This window comes from Triticum dicoccoides, chromosome 4B, assembly GCF_002162155.2.
Source record: "Triticum dicoccoides isolate Atlit2015 ecotype Zavitan chromosome 4B, WEW_v2.0, whole genome shotgun sequence".
In the NCBI taxonomy this organism is placed as follows: domain Eukaryota; kingdom Viridiplantae; phylum Streptophyta; class Magnoliopsida; order Poales; family Poaceae; genus Triticum; species Triticum dicoccoides.
In genome coordinates, this window is record NC_041387.1 from 669648796 (window position 1) to 669670517 (window position 21722).

The 21722-nt window shown below is 45.5% G+C and overlaps 1 protein-coding gene across 2 annotated transcripts; it reads right to left on the bottom strand.

Annotated features, from left to right (window-relative positions):
- Positions 1-1509: 1509 nt before the first annotated feature.
- LOC119294281 lies at positions 1510-2890 on the bottom strand. 2 transcript variants are annotated; one of them, XR_005143397.1, is made up of 4 exons: positions 2754-2890; positions 2443-2595; positions 2075-2337; positions 1510-1991 (listed from the first exon to the last, which is right to left on the bottom strand). XR_005143397.1 is itself a non-coding variant. In XM_037572493.1 (3 exons), exons 1-3 carry the CDS (start codon positions 2546-2548, stop codon positions 1956-1958), a joined length of 405 nt encoding a protein of 134 aa, XP_037428390.1. In that variant the 5' UTR covers positions 2549-2890; the 3' UTR covers positions 1510-1955. The 2 variants fall into 2 exon arrangements, 1 of the variants encoding a protein (XP_037428390.1); XM_037572493.1 differs by having other exon boundaries at positions 2443-2890.
- Positions 2891-21722: the final 18832 nt, after the last annotated feature.

Consider the following 21722-nt stretch of genomic DNA (forward strand, 5'->3'; position numbering starts at 1 on the left):
GGATTTGCTATCCAGACTAGTTAGGGTGGTTGTTATCGGAACCGTTCATGTGCTTTGAGATCCGCACCTTTGGGTGGATAAGGTTTTAAATTTCTGAATTGTTGAATTTCGCCATGACACAAGAGGTAAACTCACATGCACCTTTATGTACGCATAGCCCCGAAATGGCAACCTAGTGTCTGACTTTTCAGGCCCTGTCGGAGGAAAATACACAGGTACCTTTCTGGACCGGCAGGGATCCTCAGGGAGCTACTTCGGGCAATCTTCTGCCATTGCGTGATGGGTGCTCATTTACTAAAAAGTTCAGAACTGCCTCATGCTGGTCCGGGCGTATGAATCCTGCCATTTTTGTCTCGTGCTGGTTCGGCACCGTTTAAATCAGTTGATGAACTCGGTTGTCCCGCCGAAAAGGCACGTGCATTGCAGCCAAAAGTGTTTAAAGAGTAAATGCGGTTTCCGTCTGCTCGCCACTGCATACTCCGATCTTCAGAAAATGGCAGGTTCCACGTTTTTTGTTTAGTCTTAGCAGTAAGCATACCTCGTATTCTTGTTGTCCCGGCTACTCGTTTCTACAGTACAGTGAGAAGTAATCAGATATTCGTATTAAGGACTTGGGCGTAGCCGCCCACTTGCAATCATCTTCTGTTCCAGAAGGGGTCAACAGGCTATTCAATGATGTGCTGCAAGTATTCTTTTTCTTTTAAATGGAGCAAAAGATTTGCCTTATATATTAAATAAGGAGGGGAAACAGTTTGTTACAAAACACACCTAGATTACGACATGACAATTATTCTGGCAACAAAAAAGACCCTAACTTCTTTTCCCGGGCGGTGATCCAAAGATTTGCCTCGGCTACTATTCTACTATGCATGAATTATGTAGGTGTTGGTTTTTTAGCATTGCAATTCGATTCTTTTTCCTACTTCTGTTGCTATAGATGATCGTCCGACTCCTGGACAGCTAGTTAGAGAACGGCGTTTCCTTCTCTCTGTTTCAATCTCAAACTGGTGCAGATGTAGAGCAACTCAGGTAAAAAAAGCCATTTGCCTAATTTGTAGCAGGTAATACATCTATGTGCTTAACAACTTTTTGTTTCGGGTCTTTTATCGAAGCTCATGTGGCTATGGGCAACTTCTTCACAGTCGTGGATGAGGACCATTACAAAGTGCTCGTTCAATGGATATATGCCGATCGAGATGTCGCTCAGTGGAATATAGCAGGTCAACGAAACACCGACGGTTTACATACCTGGCAGAATATGTATCTATTATGTTTCCCCACTAGTTTTTCTGCATATTTTACTACCTTTTCTTGTTTGCAAAACTTGGTCGTACCAATCATTCTTCTAGCAAGTTGAAAAATGTGTGTCGCACTACTCGGTTTATCGAAAACACGCATGCAAACATCATCATGGTTTGAAATCCTTCTAGAGGGAAGTGAACATTACAAACCCAGTACTCCGTGAGTTCAAAAGTTATGAATAAAATTAAAATCGCACCGCATGCAATACGCACTCTAAGCATACGGAAACAGTTCCATAAAATGCATATTACATAACCTGCAGATAGTTCTCAGGAAAAATTATGAGTCTCCCATAGGTTCTTTGATAATGGGAACGACCAGGGTTCGCTTTACAAGGCCGTTGCAAATGACCCCCTTCTGACTTCTTGATTGTGGCGGTGCTAATAGTGATAGTCTGACCAAGCTATATTTGCCCCCTTCTCAGCAATCAGTCTGGCACATCTTAAATTTTGCAGGGAGTTGCCCAATGTTCCCAGCTAATCCCAGAACTTCATAAAGAAGGATCATCCTTGATTGGTAGATCTCATCTCCTAACTGTTGCATCAGAAAAATCGCTCATGCTGTTAGTTGATTTTATCCGTCGTTTTGATATGACGGTTTCTGCAAATGTACTGGCGATAGACTCCTCTGTAGTTTTGTCCCCATCCACTGCCTCACATAATGTAGCGCCTGTATCCCCTCTTGAAGCCCTTAAAGTCGTTGAACACAAATTTCTCAGAGTGCTCACTACACTAAACTAGACTAAATGATTTTATTGGGCTTGGGCAAGTACCTGCTGCAAACCCAAGGGCCGTTGGTGAGCTTTGGGGAACCAATTCTGCCATCCCTTTGCCTTCGGCGTCCATCCGTCAAAGTATTCAAATATACATGCCACTAGCACCACGCGTAACTCGTCAGCAATCTTGATGTGCTCATTGCGAAGTTCATCTGCTGGCCTATCTCCGTTGTTGATCATAGGGTCGACAATTGTTGTCCTCGTCCTCGGGGAGTCAGAAATATATGTAGACCATGAGTGTGCATGGTTCACTGCACTATCTACAAAGACAAATCAACATAAAAAAAATCTTATCATGGTGCGGAGAATGCTTGGGCAGCCCTGCTTTTGTTAAGACTTATAAGATGGGGGTCAGGGATGTTTACCTGCAAGAGGGGTATTAAAAAATCTCTTCGTCATCTGATCCGGATGATAAATCGTCAATCCGTCGAGGCGCGCTCGGCCCCGAAGGCGGCGGGGTCCCGTACCCATCCATCATGCGTCAATGGCCAGCAAGCACTAGTCAGTTTTTTCGATGGCTGCCATTGCCGTTAAGGGATCATGATGGGATCATGATGCGTTTGCACACAGAGTCCATGAAAAACGGAGGGACTATGATCTCGAAAAAGACCACACTGCAGGATTGCTCCCGTAGTGCGGTGATGTATAAAATGCGTTAGATGGGAGACGATATTACCTTAGATCCGTGTGTCTCGCCGCCCTATGAACAAACGAAGTACGTCAAACTTCCGCTGGTCTTCAACCTCTCGCAAATTGGTAGTAGATGCCAAATGCCAAATAGTCTGCTCGGCTTTCGTGGGAGTAGACGCGCTCGGCTTTAGCCGCCGCGTGAGTCGGATCACGGGCCGCCCCTCGCTGCCTTGCAGGGGAGCAGACAAAGAAACAACGGCGATCTCTGAACCCCGGATTCCAGGAGCCACCAGACGGCCATTTTGTTTCGGGGTGAGCATTGACTTTGTCCCAGTAAATTCGGTGTTTTTTTACCGGCGCCTTGCGGTAAATAATCAAAAAAGCCTTCCTGCACCATGCTACCGTGGAATGGCTTGACGTTTTTTTTTAAAATTAACCGCGTGACGGTTTCAACCGAACTGTTTCGTTATTGTTTTCAGACGGAGCGCATGAACGGACCAAGCTCAACGTCGACTTCCGGCGCGTGAGCGGTTTTTTTTTAAATAGCGGTGGAGTAATAATAAGGTAAAATAGATCAACATATGCCGACATAAAACAAAAGGTTTTGGTAAAGGCATCTTCAATGCCGACTCGCAAAGCGGACAGCCCAACTGATGGACTGGAGACCAGTCCGCGCACAATGATGCGGGACTCAGCCATCCAAACATGGCCGCAAACAATTCGAATCAAATCAAATCAAATTAAAATTTTCTTGCAAAAAAAGTTCAAATCAAATTTGAAGAAACTTCATAAATTTAAGCAAACACGTCGAATTTCATTCAAATTTGGACATAATTTACATATATGGTTGATATTTCGGTCGTTTAACTGAAAACTAAAAAACATATTGCTTGTATCAGATGACCACAGCGCCGAGCCGTCCTTATCGTTGTCGTTGTCCCTCCAGCGGCGGAAGGGCGCCGGTCCGCCGCGACAGTCCTGCTGCTCGCGGAGGAGCCGCTCTGCTTCCTCCTGTGGGGCACGGAGGGCCGCTGCGGCCAGTGTCGACGGCGCCTATGGAGCCCTGACGGAGGTCTTGACGCGATTTTGTCAACGTAAAATGGTGGTTCCCGTGTAATTTAAATGATGTGGTGATACTATACCACACTACCACTCACTAACAATCGACTCTCTGTCTACCTATCATTGTCTCTCTAATCCTCTATCATCCAGACGAAATTACACGAAACATAAAAGAGTGAACAGGCCGTGCGGGGCGCGGTTGTAGTGTACGGATAATGTGCTTGGCGAAGCCATACAACAGTCGGCTCGTATGTTGTTAATGGGTGATGGAGTCGATTAGAAGTTGTAATGTCATCACAACACAATATCGTCATCCCGAAACTCTATACGGTGTACAAGGGGTGTCGATGGGTGCAACATTCTCTCAATGACGTGGTTCACATGTAAAGAGGGTGCCCCTGCGCTGGTATGCATGATTCTGACAATGTAAAATGAAGGTTGTGGTGAAATCTAAATGATGTGGTGATACTATATCATTCTCTCAGTCACTACCAATTCTCTATCTCTCCATCTATCTATTTATCTATTTAGAAAACACCATGAACAAAAAAACACGCACAAAACTTATAAAATGTCATGGTCGAAATATGAAAATCGCCGTGCTACTTTATAAAGCTGTCATCCTTCAGAAAAAATGTTTTATCTAGACAAGCCTAACAAAAAACTACCAAGCCAGAAAAAAATGCCATCCTCTCAGCATTAAAAACTGTACTACCTTTCATCCATTAGTTCAAATTTGAACTAAACCATGACACTTATTTTGGATCGGAGGAAGTATTTCTTATAAAAAGAGCATTTCTTAAAGTTTGTGATGCCATTAAAAATAAAAATGCCATACTCTTAAAAATATGTCATGAATAAAAAATGCATTTCTTATGAAAACATGGAAAATACCATGTTGCTGTGTAAAATCTGCCATGGACCAAAATAAAAAATGTCATGAAGTATTTTTTTTCTTCACTTGGTCCAGTGTGCAAAAGTTCATATAAAAAATGCCATGCTCTTAATAATAAACCACCGTCCTATTAATGATAAAAAAATGCTAGTTTAATACTTATTAAAATGCCAATATATTATAAATGAAAACTGCCATGTGATCTCTTATAAAAATCTGGTGGTCAAGATCAGTACTCCCTCCGTCTGAAAATACTTGTCATCAAAATGGATAAAATGATGTGTATATAGAATGAAAATACGTCTAGATGCATCATTTTTATTTATTTTGATGACAAGTATTTCTGGACGGAGGGAGTACTTGGCAACTATACATGATGTTGCTAGTTTGTAGGTTGTTGGCCAACAATTATGTACTTAAGTTGTTGGTCAGGTCTATATATATAGTGGGGGCAGCCACTGTAATGGTTTAGTGTGGGCGTGAGTTAATGTTGTTTAACTACGCTGCGCCAGCGGGCGTGATGTTGTTTTTGCATCTGCTGATCCACAGCTATATGTACATCTGCTGATTCGAACGGCTGGTATCGCTAGCGCAGCGTCGACTGGTGAAATCCAAACGCACGAGGGTGCGATATGACATCTTCCGTGGCCACGTATGATACGTCCTGATTCTTGGTCAAAATCACGAATGGTCAGGTTTAGAATCGCATCCTGATACGCACGCAGTCCCTACTCTGAGCACCTGTACTTCCTGTTAAGACACAGACGCATCTGTCCGCTTGCCCTGGTTTCATGGCTTTCTTTTAACTACCGGCGTTGCACGCCGTCAGACTGTTCAGAGTATCTGCTTGGGCGCCTTCCGTTTGTTTGCTGTCTTTTTCCTCGTCCATATTATCCGCATCAATCGTCTAACGGTCTGAGTGCCTGGTGTGTGGTCTTGCTGCGTGCTTGTTGATCGTTTTGATCCAATCTCGGGTCTCCGGTGGATGCATCTGGTGCAAAAAGAAAATCGAGTGGAGCAATGCAAAGAGCATTAACTACCATTGCATCTAATTGTCTCATAAGAAAAAACGCTAAACGCTTTCATACAGAAAATTCAAGCAGCAACATGATTTAAGAGCAACTTCAATGAGGCGACCCATTTCATCCGCCGCCGTCCGTTTGGATCAGTGTGGACAAAAATATCGGCCCAATGCGCCGACCCAAACGGACGCCTCCGCTTTTCGTCCGCCTGCCGATCCATTCCCGGTCCATTTTTTAGCCGAATTTGCGTCGGCGCGGACACAAGACGGACGCGCGCGTGCTCGCCCTCTCTCCTCCTTGGGCCCGCTGGTCGGTGGCACATTGGCCTCTCCCAATTCAACAGCACACCCTCGCTCACCTGCTTCGTCGCCGATGCCGTCGGTCATTTTTTCCGATAGAAAAAGAAAAGATCAACTACTCGTCGTTTTCCGACTCCGACTCGGTAATGTTCTCCTCCGACGTCTGAATGTAGGCGTCAGCATACCGCTTGTCCTGGGAGTCTCAGGACGACACTTCTCCTAGCTTCATGTTCAATTGAGCGGCCTGCTTCCGGTTGTCACGACGATCCTCGTCGGTGAAAAGCCGCGGGAGAGGCGCGAGATCCTGCGCCCGCTGGCTCGTCGACACGTCGGAAAAATTCATCTCCTGGCCAGGTCGCCGGAGGCGCCACGCCGTCGCGTCGTATGCGCGGGCCGCCTCCTCTGCGGTGTCGAAGATGCCGAGACTGAGGAGGAGAAGGCGCCGGAGCGGCGCTCGCAGACTCCGCGAAAATCCGAAGCGCCCAGACGGCACATCGACATGATGGCGCAGAGGCGGCGAGGCTAGTGAAAGGGGGCGAGACAGTGGGCGGCAGACAGAGTGTGGAGGGAGCGCCTTCTTGATAACAAGTGCCGGCCGCGGCGCGCCAAAACCAGGATGACGACATGCCCGTTGGACTGATTTATGCGCACGCGGTCATGAAATGGGTCAGCGCATTGGACGCACTGTCGATTCAAATCTAAAAGAGGGCGGACGCTGGGCGGGCAGCCGACCGTTGGAGTTGCTCTAAGGGGGCTTACTTAGGTCGTCGACGTCCTGCGTCTGCCCAGCGCCCCGTTCTCCACCGTACGCAAACAACATCGTCTAGGTCGCTACTTGCCCGGCTAGTCGCCGCCGCTGCTAGCTGCCTCTGGGGCATGGTCGAACAGTCACTGTATGGGTCGCCTTGGGCCTCCCCACCGCTCGACACTGCTACTTGATGCGACCGGCGACTCGACCTCCGCGGCTCCGTGCCACCTCTCTCTATGGACCTCACTGTGGTTGTACGCGTGGCCTGTGCCCCAGCGTCGGTCTGCTATTCTGCTGGATAGGAAGAGGAATCAAGGGAGCCATCGAGCAACACAGGCTGGATGCCAAGAAGAATCGCGAGTTCGTGACGAGGCGAGGCTACATGACAAAAAAAATCAGTCGTCCGTTTGGCTACTTTATATACATGTACTCCTACATGCATTATTAGTTTTTTTACTATGGGCTGGGCGGGCCATGGCACGCTCAGGCGTCACCCGCTCGTTGTCGCTGTTGGTCACTGGACTGCTTTTCGACACTGTGGTCGGCGCAGGTTGGTATCTGTTCACGCAATCATGAAAGATGCACTAGGAACGGTTCGAACCTTCACTCAACAGAGATTCGTTCTGGAACCGTTCGGGTCAAAGGCAGTGTGGTCCCTGTCTGCTCGACTGCCATCTTCGCAGCCTAGTGCCTGCGCGGGGCTGGCAGCGTGGTCCACCTTTCTCTAGAAGAGGAAATAAGCATAAAATGAAATATAACAGGAAAATACAAATGAGGTAAGAGGAGGGACCAGATCCCCACATGAATGAACGCTTGTGATTGCAGCCGCGCCAGCGAAACTTTATATCTTTGCTTTTTCCATATATATATATATATATATATATATATATATATATATATATATATATATATATATATATATATATATATATAATTGGATGTAGGGGAGCATGAATTATTATAGTTGACATTACCCTTGAGGTAAAAGGTTGTGGTGCAAAACTATAAGCCCCTATCTTTCTCTGTGTCCGCTTAAAACTCCATAACCACAAGTATCGCGTGAGTGTTAGCAATTATGGAGGACTAAATGATAGTTGAGTATGTGGACTTGCTTTTGAGCTCTGATATAGACTCTTTCCGACGTTATGATAAATTGCAGTTGCTTCAATGACTGAGATTATAATTGTTAGTGCCCTATAAGGTTTCTGATTCATGCTTTGGCTTTGTGAAAAGATCATCACTTGAACATGAGTAATCATATGACAATATCTATTTATGTTGCTGTTATAAAATAATCATGATGCCTTCATGTCCGTATTTTATTTTTATCGACGCCTCTACCTCTAAACATCAGGACATATTTATTGTTATCGGCATTCCGCTTGAGGACAAGCGAGGTCTAAGCTTGAGGGAGTTGATACGTCCATTTTGCATCATGCTTTTGTGACAATATTTATTGCATTATGGGCTGTTATTTCACGTTATGTCACAATACTTATGGCTATTCTCTCTTATTTTACAAGGTTTACATGAAGAGCGAGAATGCCGGCAGCTGGAATTCTGGGCTGGAAAAGGAGCAAATATTGAAGGCCTATTCTACGCAACTCCAAAAGTCCTGAAACTCCACGAAATACCTTAAAATAAATAAAGAAAAATCGTCGCCAAAGATGAAGGCCAGGGGGTCCACACCCTGCTCACGAGGGTGGGGGGCGCCCCCCCTGGGCGCGCCCCCCTACCTCGTGGGCCCCCTGGTGGCTCTCCGACGCCCATCTTCTCCTATATGAAGTCTTTCGATGAGAAAAAATTATGAGGGGACTTTTCGGGTCGAGACTCGGCCGCCACGAGGCAGAACCTTGGCGGAACCAATCTAGGGCTCTGGCAGGGCTGTTCTGCCGGGGACAATTCCCTCCGGGAGGGGGAAATCATCACCATCGTCATCACCAACGCTCCTCTTATCGGGAGAGGGCAATCTCCATCAACATCTTCACTAGCACCATCTCATCTCCAAACCCTAGTTCATCTCTTGTATTCAATTCTTGTCTCCAAGTCCGGGATTGGTGCTAGTAGGTTGCTAGTAGTGTTGATTACTCCTTGTAGTTGATGCTAGTTGGTTTATTTTGTGGAAGATCATATGTTCAGATCCTTTATGCACTTTATTACCCCTCTGATTATGAACATGAATATGCTTTGTGAGTAATTACGTTTGTTCCTGAGGACAAGGGAGAAGTCTTGCTATTAGTAGTCATGTGAATTTGGTATTCGTTCGATATTTTGATGAGATGTATGTTGTCTAGCCTCTAGTGGTGTTATGTGAACGTCGACTACATAACACTTCACCATTATTTGGGCCTAAAGGAAGGCATTGGTAAGTAATAAGTAGATGATGGGTTGCTAGAGTGACAGAAGCTTAAACCCTAGTTTATGCGTTGCTTCGTAAGGGGCTCATTTGGATCCATATATTTCATGCTATGGTTAGGTTTACCTTAATACTTTTGTTGTAGTTACGGATGCTTGCAATAGAGGTTAATCATAAGTGGCATGGGGAAGTACTCAAGCACCGGTCCACCCACATATCAAATTATCAAAGTACCGAACGTGAATCATATGAGCGTGATGAAAACTAGCTTGACGATATTCCCATGTGTCCTCGGGAGCGTTTTTCCTATTATAAGAGTTTGTCCAGGCTTGTTCTTTGCTACAAAAAGGATTGGGCCACCTTGCTGCACCTTATTTACTTTTGTTACTTGTTGCTCGTTACAATTTATCTTATCACAAAACTATCTGTTACCACTTATTTCAGTATTTGTAGAGAATACCTTCCTGAAAACCGCTTATCATTTCCTTCTGCCCCTCGTTGGGTTCGACACTCTTACTTATCGAAAGGACTACGATAGATCCCCTATACTTGTGGGTCATCAGCCGCCGAGACCAGATCCAGGCTGCTATCCGTGTCGTCTCTCAGCTGCACTCCCTCTCCCCTTCAGACTCTCGAGGTGCTGCTCATGGCCCTCGCGTCCGCGTCGTCATCTCTGACTCCGTCGGAAGCATCAGCTGCCGCCGCCGCATTGGCCGTGGCTGCTCTTGCCTCCCACATGGCCGCCCCGGCAGCCGGCGGTCGTCTATCCCGTGCTGGACTCCCGCCGAGGCTAGATGTGGCAGCACCTCCGATGGCGCAGTTAGGCATGCGCTCCCTGCCTCGGCCCCGGCCTCCTCCGACTAGTGTCACCGTGTTTTCCGTTCTGGACGCGGCGCGTGCTGCTCCAGATCGTGCTCCTGGCCTGGTGGTTGGAGGGCTTGGATCCCTTGACTCTGCTGACTCTGCTCCTGGCAGCAGCACGCCCTCAGCCCCGACTTCTATTGTGGGCGCGTCGTCCCCAACTCCTGCCGGCGCTGCCACGGTGTCGTTGACTTCTGTGGAAGCCCCGCTGCCACCCCCGGCTGCTATTGCTAAAGCTGTTGGGGAACGTAGTAATTTCAAAAAATTTCCTACACACACGCAAGATCATGGTGATGCATAGCAACGAGAGGGGAGAGTGTTCGTGCACGTACCCTCATAGACTGTAAGCAGAAGCGTTATGACAACGCGGTTGATGTAGTCGTACGTCTTTAGGATCCGACCGATCCAAGTACCGAACGTACGGCACCTCCAAGTTCAGCACACGTTCAGCTCGATGACGATCCCCGGACTCCGATCCAGCAAAGTGTCGGGGATGAGTTCCGTCAGCACGACGGCGTGGTGACGATGATGATGCTCTACCGGCGCAGGGCTTCGCCTAAACTCCGCGATGATATGACCGAGGTGGAATATGGTGGAGGGGGGCATCGCACACGGCTAAGGAACAATCCGTAGATCAACTTGTGTTGTTCCTAGAGGTGCCCCCCTACCCCCGTATATAAAGGAGCAAGGGGGGAGGAGGCGGCCGGCCTAGGAGGGGCGCGCCAAGGGGAGTCCTACTCCCACCGGGAGTAGGACTCCCTCCTTCCTTGTTGGAGTAGGAGAAAGGGGGGAAGAGGGGGAGAGGAGGAAGGAAAGAGGGGCCGCACCCCTTGTCCAATTCGGACCAGAGGGAGGCTGCGCGCCTCCTTCCTTTCGGCCTCTCTCCTCTATTCCCGTATGGCCCAATAAAGCCCATATACTCCCCGGCGAATTCCCGTAACTCTCCAGTACTCCGAAAAATATCCGAATCACTCGGAACCTTTCCGAACTCCGAATATAGTCGTCCAATATATCGATCTTTACGTCTCGACCATTTCGAGACTCCTCGTCATGTCCCCGATCTCATCCGGGACTCCGAACTCCTTCGGTACATCAAAACTCATAAACTCATAATATAACTGTCATCGAAACCTTAAGCGTGCGGACCCTACGGGTTCGAGAACTATGTAGACATGACCTAGAACTATTCTCGGTCAATAACCAATAGCGGAACCTGGATGCTCATATTGGCTCCTACATATTCTATGAAGATCTTTATCGGTCAAACCGCATAACAACATACATTGTTCCCTTTGTCATCGGTATGTTACTTGCCCGAGATTCGATCGTCGGTGTCCAATACCTAGTTCAATCTCGTTACTGGCAAGTCTCTTTACTCGTTACGTAATGCATCATTCCGTAACTAACTCATTAGCTACATTGCTTGCAAGGCTTATAGTGATGTGCATTACCGAGAGGGCCCAGAGATACCTCTTCGACAATCGGAGTGACAAAACCTAATCTCGAAATACGCCAACCCAACATGTACCTTTGGAGACACCTGTAGTACTCCTTTATAATCACCCAGTTACGTTGTGACGTTTGGTAGCACCCAAAGTGTTCCTCCGGTAAACGGGAGTTGCATAATCTCATAGTTACAGGAACATGTATAAGTCATGAAGAAAGCAATAGCAACATACTAAACGATCAAGTGCTAGGCTAACGGAATGGGTCATGTCAATCACATCATTCTCCTAATGATGTGATCCCGTTAATCAAATGACAACTCATGTCTATGGCTAGGAAACTTAACCATCTTTGATTCACGAGCTAGTCAAGTAGAGGCATACTAGTGACACTATGTTTGTCTATGTATTCACACATGTATCATGTTTCCGGGTAATACAATTCTAGCATGAATAATAAACATTTATCATGAAATAAGGAAATAAATAATAACTTTATTATTGCCTCTAGGGCATATTTCCTTCAGTCTGCTACTTGCACTAGAGTCAATAATCTAGTTCACATCATCATGTGATTTAACACCAATATTCATATCTGTATATGATTAACACCCATAGTTCACATCGTCATGTGATCAATACCCAAAGGGTTTACTAGAGTCAATAATCTAGTTCACATCGTGTGATTTAACACCAATATTCATATCTGTATATGATTAACACCCATAGTTCACATCGTCATGTGATCAATACCCAAAGGGTGTACTAGAGTCAATAATCTAGTTCACATCGCTATGTGATTAACACCCAAAGAGTACTAAGGTATGATCATGTTTTGCTCGTGAGAGAAGTTTAGTCTACGGGTCTGTCACATTCAGAGCCGTATGTATTTTGCAAATATTCTATGTCTACAATGCTCTGCATGGAGCTACTCTAGCTAATTGCTCCCACTTTCAATATGTATCCAGATTGAGACTTAGAGTCATCTGGATTGGTGTAAAAGCTTGCATCGTTGTAACCTTTTACGACTGGCTCTTTTATCATCTCCATAATCGAGAAACATCTCCTTAGTCCTCACTAAGGATATTCTTGACCGCTGTTCTAGTGATCTACTTTTAGCTCAAAATTGTATTCCTTTGCCAAACTCAGAGCAAGGTATACAATAGGTCTAGTACACAACATAGCATACTTTATAGAACCTATGACTGAGGCATAGGGAATGACTTTTCATTCTCTTCTATTTTCTGCCATGGTCGGGTTTTGAGTCTTACTCAACTTCACACCTTGCAACACAGGCAAGAACTCTTTCTTTGACTGTTCCATCTTGAACTACTTCAAAATCTTGTCAAGGTATGTACTCATTGAAAAATCTTATCAAGCGTCTTGATCTATCTCTATAGATCTTGATGCTCAATGTGTAAGCAGCTTCACCAAGGTCTTTCTTTGAAAAACTCCTTTCAAACACTCCTTTATGCTTTCCAGAAAAATTCTACATTATTTCCGATCAACAATATGTCATTCACATATACTTATCAGAAATGTTGTAATGCTCCCACTCACTTTCTTGTAAATACAGGCTTCACCGCAAGTCTGTATTAAAACTATATGCTTTGATCAACTTATCAAAGCGTATATTCCAACTCCGAGATGCTTGCACCAGTCCATTGATGGATCACTGGAGCTTGCACAATTTGTTAGCACCTTTAGGATTGACAAAACCTTCTGGTTGCATCATATACAACTTTTCTTTAAGAAAACCATTAAGGAATGCAGTTTTGTTTATCCATTTGCCAGATTTCATAAAATGCGGCAATTGCTAACATGATTCAGACAGACTTAAGCATAGATACAAGTGAAAAACTCTCATCGTAGTCAACACCTTGAACTTGTCGAAAACCTTTTGCAACAATTCTAGCTTTGTAGATAGTAACACTATCAGCGTCCGTCTTCCTCTTGAAGATCCATTTAATCTCAATGTCTCGCCGATCATTGGGCAAGTCAATCAAAGTCCATACTTTGTTTTCATACATGGATCTTATCTCAGATCTCATGGCCTCAAGCCATTTCGTGGAATCTGGGCTCATCACCGCTTCCTCATAGTTCGTAGGTTCATCATGGTCTAGTAACATGACTTCCAGAACAGGATTACCGTACCACTCTGGTGCGGATCTTACTCTGGAAGACCTACGAGGTTCTGTAGTAACTTAATCTGAAGTTTCATGATCATCATCATTAACTTCCTCACTAATTGGTGTAGTAGTCAGAGGAACAGATTTCTGTGATGAACTACTTTCAAATAAGGGAGCAGGTACAGTTACCTCATCAAGTTCTACTTTCCTCCCACTCACTTCTTTCGAGAGAAACTTCTTCTCTAGAAAGGATCCATCTTATCAACGAATAACTTGCCTTCGGATCTGTGATAGAAGGTGTACCCAATAGTTACCTTTGAGTATTCTATGAAGACGCACTTCTCCGATTTTGGTTCGAGCTTATCAGGTTGAAACTTTTCCACATAAGCATCGTAGCCCCAAACTTTAAGAAACGACAACTTTGGTTTCTTGCCAAACCACAGTTCATAAGGCGTCGTCTCAACGGATTTTGATGGTGCCCTATTAAACGTGAATGCAACTGTCTCTAATGCATAACCCCAAAACGATAGTGGTAAACCGATAAGAGACATCATAGATCGCACCATATCTAGTAAAGTACGATTACGACGTTCGGACACACCATTACATTGTGGTGTTCGAGATGGCGTAAGTTGCGAAACTATTTCACATTGTTTCAAATGAAGACCAAACTCATAACTCAAATATTTGTCTCCATGATCAGATCGTAGAAACTTTATTTTTCTTGTTACGATGATTTTTCCACTTCACTCTGAAATTCTTTGAACCTTTCAAATGTTTCAGACTTGTGCTTCATTAAGTAGATATACTCATATCTGCTCAAATCATCTTGTGAAGGTCAGAAAATAACGATACCTGCCACGAGCATTAACACTCATTGGACCGCATACATCGGTATGTATTATTTCCAATAAGTCACTAGCTCGTTCCATTGTTCCGGAGAACGGAGTTTTAGTCATCTTGCCCATAAGGCACGGTTCGCAAGCATCAAATGATTCATAATCAAATGATTCAAAAAATCCATCTTTATGGAGTTTCTTCATGCGCTTTACACCGATATGACCTAAACGGCAGTGCCACAAACAAGTTGCACTATCATTATTAATTTTGCATCTTTTGGCATCAATATTATGAATATGTGTATCACTACGATCGAGATCCAACAAACTATTTCATTGGGTGTATGACCATCAAAGGTTTTATTCATTTAAACAGAACAACAATTATTCTTTGACTTTAAATGAATAACCGTATCGCAATAAACATGATCAAATCATATTCATGCTCAACGCAAACGCCAAATAATATTTATTTAGGTTTAACACTAATCCCGAAAGTATAGGGAGTGTGTGATGATGATCATATCAATCTTGGAACCACTTCCAACACACATCGTCACTTCACCCTGAACTAGTTTCTGTTTATTCTGTAACTCCTGTTTCGAGTTACTAATCTTAGCAACCGAACAAGTATCAAATACTCAGGGGTTACTATAAACACTAGTAAGGTACACATCAATAACCTCTATATCAAATATACCTTTGTTCAGTTTGCCATCCTTCTTATCCACCAAATATTCAGGGTATTTCCGTTTCCAGTGACCTTTTCCTTTGCAGTGTAAGCACATAGTTTCAGGCTTTGGTCCAGCTTTGGGATTCTTCGCGAGAGTGAGAACTTTCTTGTCATTCTACTTGAAGTTCCCTTTCTTTCCCTTTGCCCTTTTCTTGAAACTAGTGATCTTGTCAACCATCAACACTTGATGCTCTTTCTTGATTTCTACCCTCGTCGATTTCAACATCACGAAGAGCTCGGGAATAATTTTCGTCATCCCTTGCATACTATAGTTCATCACGAAGTTCTAGTAACTTAGTGATGGTGACTAGATAATTCTGTCAATCACTATCTTATCTGGAAGATTAACTCCCACTTGATTCAAGCGATTGAAGTACCCAGACAATCTAAGCACATGCTCACTAGTTGAGCGATTCTCCTCCATCTTTTAGCTATAGAACTTGCTGGAGACTTCATATCTCTCAACTCGAGTATTTGCTGGAAATATTAACTTCAATTCCTGGAACATCTCATATGGTCCATGACGTTCAAAACGTCTTTGAAGTCCCGATTCTAAGCCGTTAAGCATGGTGCACTAAACTATCAAGTAGTCATCATATTGAGCTAGCCAAACGTTCATAACGTCTGCATCTGCTCCTGCAATAGGTCTGTCACCTAGCGGTGCATCAAGGACATAATTCTTCTGTGCAGCAATGAGGATAAACCTCAGATCACGGACCAAGTCCGCATCATTGCTACTAACATCTTTTCAACTTAGTTTTTCTCTAGGAACACATATAAAAACACAGGGAAGCAAAAAACATAGGGAAGCAACAACGCGAGCTATTGATCTACAACATAATTTGCAAAATACTACCAGGACTAAGTTCATGATAAATTTAAGTTTAATTAATCATATTACTTAAGAACTCCCACTTAGAAAGACATCCCTCTAATCCTCTAAGTGATCACGTGATCCAAATCAACTAAACCATAACCGATCATCATGTGAAATGGCGTAGCTTTCAATGGTGAACATCATTATGTTGATCATATCTACTATATGATTCATGCTCGACCTTTCGGTCTCCGTGTTCCGAGGCCATATTTGCATATGCTGGGCTCGTCAAGTTTAACCTGAGTATTCTGCGTGTGCAAAACTGTCTTGCACCCGTTGTAGATGGACGTAGAGCTTATCACACCCGGTCATCACGTGGTGTCTGGGCACGACGAACTTTGGCAACGGTGCATACTCAGGGAGAACACTTCTTGATAATTTTAGTGAGAGATCATCTTAAAATGCTACCGTCAATCAAAGCAAGATAAGATGCATAAAGGATAAACATCACATGCAATCAATATAAGTGATATGATATGGCCATCATCATCTTGTGCTTGTGATCTCCATCTTCGAAGCACCGTCGTGATCACCATCGTCACCGGCGCGACACCTTGATCTCCATCGTAGCATCGTTGTCGTTACGCCATCTATTGCTTCTACGACTATCGCTACCGCTTAGTGATAAAGTAAAGCAATTACAGGGCGTTTGCATTTCATACAATAAGCGACAACCATAATGGCTCCTGCCAGTTGCCGATAACTTCGGTTACAAAACATGATCATCTCATACATTAAAATATAGCATCACGTCTTGACCATATCACATCACAACATGCCCTGAAAAACAAGTTAGACGTCCTCTACTTTGTTGTTGCAAGTTTTACGTGGCTGCTACGGGCTTAGCAAGAACCGTTCTTACCTACGCATCAAAACCACAACGATAGTTTGTCAAGTTAGTGATGTTTTAACCTTCGCAAGGACCGGGCGTAGCCACACTCGATTCAGCTAAAGTGAGAGAGACAGACACCCGCCAGTCACCTTTAAGCACGAGTGCTCGTAACGGTGAAACCAGTCTCGCGTAAGCGTACGCGTAATGTCGGTCCGGGCCGCTTCATCTCACAATACTCCCGAACCAAAGTATGACATGCTGGTAAGCAGTATGACTTGTATCGCCCACAACTCACTTGTGTTCTACTCGTGCATATAACATCAACGCATAAAACCTAGGCTCGGATGCCACTGTTGGGGAAGGTAGTAATTTTAAAAAATTTCCTACGCACACGCAAGATCATGGTGATGCATAGCAACGAGAGGGGAGAGTGTTCGTCCACGTACCCTCGTAGACCGTAAGCAGAAGCGTTATGACAACGCGGTTGATGTAGTCGTACGTCTTCACGATCCGACCGATCCAAGTGCTGAACGTACGGCACCTCCGAGTTCAGCACACGTTCAGCTCGATGACGATCCCCGGACTCCAATCCAGCAAAGTGTCAGGGATGACTTTCGTCAGCACGACGGCATGGTGACGATGATGATGCTCTACCGGCGCAGGGCTTCGCCTAAACTCCGCGACGATATGACCGAGGTGGAATATGGTGGAGGGGGGCACCGCACACGGCTAAGGAACAATCCGTAGATCAACTTGTGTTGTTCCTAGAGGTGCCCCCCTGCCCCCGTATATAAAGGAGCAAGGGGGGAGGGGGCGGCCGGCCTAGGAGGGGCGCACCAAGGGGAGTCCTACTCCCACCGGAAGTAGGACTCCCTCCTTCCTTGTTGGAGTAGGAGAAAGGGGGAAAGAGGGGGAGAGGAGGAAGGAAAGGGGGGCCGCACCCCTTGTACAATTCGGACCAGAGGGAGGCTGCGCGCCTCCTTCCTTTCGGCCTCTCTCCTCTATTCCCGTATGGCCCAATAAAGCCCATATACTCCACGGCGAATTCCCGTAACTCTCCGGTACTCCGAAAAATTCCCGAATCACTCGGAACCTTTCCGAACTCCGAATATAGTCGTCCAATATATCGATCTTTACGTCTCGACCATTTCGAGACTCCTCGTCATGTTCCCGATCTCATCCGGGACTCCGAACTCCTTCGGTACATCAAAACTCATAAACTCATAATATAACTGTCATCGAAACCTTAAGCGTGCGGACCCTACGGGTTCGAGAACTATGTAGACATGACCTAGAACTATTCTCGGTCAATAACCAATAGCGGAACCTGGATGCTCATATTGGCTCCTACATATTCTACGAAGATCTTTATCGGTCAAACCGCATAACAACGTACGTTGTTCCCTTTGTCATCGGTATGTTACTTGCCCGAGATTCGATCGTCGGTGTCCAATACCTAGTTCAATATCGTTACTGGCAAGTCCGTTTACTCGTTACGTAATGCATCATTCCATAACTAACTCATTAGCTACTTTGCTTGCAAGGCTTATAGTGATGTGCATTACCGAGAGGGCCCAGAGATACCTCTTCGACAATCGGAGTGACAAAACCTAATCTCGAAATACACTAACCCAACATGTACCTTTGGAGACACCTGTAGTACTCCTTTATAATCACCCAGTTACGTTGTGACATTTGGTAGCACCCAAAGTGTTCCTCCGGTAAACGGGAGTTGCATAATCTCATAGTTACAGGAACATGTATAAGTCATGAAGAAAGCAATAGCAACATACTAAACGATCAAGTGCTAGGCTAACGGAATGGGTCATGTCAATCACATCATTCTCCTAATGATGTGATCCCGTTAATCAAATGACAACTCATGTCTATGGCTAGGAAACTTAACCATCTTTGATTCACGAGCTAGTCAAGTAGAGGCATACTAGTGACACTATGTTTGTCTATGTATTCACACATGTATCATGTTTCCGGGTAATACAATTCTAGCATGAATAATAAACATTTATCATGAAATAAGGAAATAAATAATAACTTTATTATTGCCTCTAGGGCATATTTCCTTCAGAAGCGCCGTCCACGACTCCGACTGGCAACTCCGCGTCGTCCACGACTCCGGCTGGCACCACCACACCGTTCCCGACTCCTATAGAAGTGGCGCCATCCCCAACTCCTATTGGTGATGAGCCGGGTCTGAACAAGGTGTGGCATGTTTCATGGGGCTCCTTTACCAACGATGAAGATGACGAGGATGATGATGTGCTGGCCCCGCAGCCGCCGCCGCCGGCTACCAAATCATCAGTTCCGGTAGCTCGGCCGGGCATGGCGTGTGATGCGGATTCATGTGGTTGTTGGCAAAAGGTGATGCCGCAACGCAACATGCAATGCCCGATGTCACTAGGCCCTGCACTAGCTCCCCGTCCTATCCCCGCTTGACTTCATGGTAGATGTTGCAGATGCCTCTATCATGGACACCATGCAGCAGAGTGTCGAGATCCTTTTAGGTGTTCTCGATGCCTTGAGAATGGTCATTGAGTGCGTGGGTGCCGCAATGCCTGGCGTCCCCTAAGCTTTTTGGGAAGCCCTACTTTGTCGCCATTGCCCCGCCTCCCTATCGGACACCAACAAGATTTAGTTCCTCGCAAGGTCCAGAAAGATGCCGCGCCCCTCTCAAAGACGTTTGGTTGTGATTCTTAGGCTTCGATCATTGCTGCTCCTGCTGGCTCTATGGCCTGGGCGGATATCCCAGTGCAGCCTGCGTTGGAGAGGCAAGCCGAGCTGTTGCGCTCTGAGCTCCTTGATATGACTTCCTTCCAGCTTGAGGAGACAGTCCAGCCTTTGCGTGATGTCGTTGACTCCATGCAAGGTTGGATGTTGCGGATGGAGAGCTTCATGGAGCGAGTTGAGGCTGCACTAGGAGGGCTCTCCTTGGCGCCGCCTGTGTTGCAGAGTGCTCATGTGTTGTGCCCTTTGGTTGTGCCTGATGGCAGTTTCGAGGTTGAGATGGGAGACGAGCTTCATGGTTGTTTCTCCCCTCGTGCTAGACGCAGCTCGCCGCCGTCGGCCTATGAGGTTCTAGGCAATGATGTGGTTGTGACTCCGGTGCTGCAGATCATGCCTGAGCTTCGGGGGCTGTGTGGGGGCTCGGTTCTGCCTCTGCCCGTCGAACAACCGAAGGTAGACCCTCATGAGATCTCAATTGTGGCTTTATCGCCGGCATCACCCCTGGAGTCTAGCCAGATACTTGATGCTGAGGAGTGTGTTGGTTTGGATGCTTCAATCTCTCAATCTCCTAAGTCCATTGGGAGTCAGGCGTCAACCAGTCTACCCCTTGGTGTCATGGAGCACGGAGTTTTGGATGTTGCTAATGTTCCCTCGTTTGCGACCATGCACTACTAGAGAAAAGCCTAGCAGCAGCGCGGGTTTTAGGCCTATCAGTAGCGCGGGGACCGGCGCTACTAATAAGGCGCTATAGCTAATGTATAGCAATAGCGTCTGTTGTCCCGAGCTACTGCTATACATGAATAGCTGTAGCGCCCTTTAGAGAAGGGCCCTGCTGATATTATCTGCAGCGCTGTTTACAGGGAAGCGCTACTGGTAAGGCAGCGCTACTGCTAAATTTCCCCCCTGCTACTACTATTTTTATTAGTTTTTTCTCTCCATATTTTTTTTGTATTTGAATAGGCTTTATACAATAATCTTTAGCATATCATACACATACAAATGTAATCATAGCATATACATACAATTAGTCTCATCAAATCATGTCATCATCATAATCATCATCCAACACAAAGTGGTCTCTCGTCATCATCTCGAAAATAGCGATACAAGTCTCGATTACTTGCAAATACATCGTCATCCATCTAAACAATGATATATGCGAGAAGAGCTATCACTTTGAGTACATGAGTTCGTATCCCTCTCTTGCATTAGCGTGAACCTAGACTAACTACTGCCTGTCGCTTGGAAACCGGAAACCGGTACACCTGGCCTGACACTTCGGCCACTCGCCGTATATATACTCCTGGCGTAGCACTTCTTCGCCATCTATGATCTATGCACCTACATTGTCACATGAGTTGATGATATGCAACATATATAGTTGAGCAACAGAAAGAGACAGACTTGGCACAAATAGAAACAACATATCATAAGCATAAATAAAAAAGTTCATCGTACCCAAAATGCCCTAACTAGAGTGATCTTCGCTAGTCGAGGAGGAGGATGGTTTAATTACATCACAAATAAAGTTTCACCGTGCATAATTAAAGTTAATTTTGTCATAAATCACTCCACCATGTCGTGCCATCCATCCATGTCAGGGAGATAGTCCCCGAGCTTAGTGAAAGGCTTCATGTCGAGACGCTGAGAGGCTATCCATGTTCGGACGTTTTCCCGCGACATTTGTCCTTCTCCATAGAACATCCCTGTTTTTCCGACGACCTCCTTCATGATGATTTGGGCAAGTTTGCGCTGGATGTTATAGAACTCAGCTCGAAGTCGATGATCCTCGATATCTCCTATGTCCTTTGCCCATTGCAGAATATGGGCATCGCCGGATCTAGGTGACATGCGAAGGTTCTGGTGATCCCATCTGTACTCCAGCATATGGTGTAGGACATAGAATCCATCATTAAGAGAATCGTTCGGTTGCTGGATGCAGCAGAAGTCGGTCTTATGGCTGAAGGTGACCCTGCCACCCCTTCTCTTCTTGTCCCTGACCTCTCCACCCCTTGCTTGGTAGTAAAACATAGCACTGTCGAGAACATCCTTGATGTGGGTGTAATCCTTTTTGTGAATGTTCTTCGACGAGTCCAAGTAAAGAGCGTGGGAGAATCGGGGTTAGAGGATGATGAGGACGGCGCACCCGCCGCTGCGCAAAATAAGTACACCTCA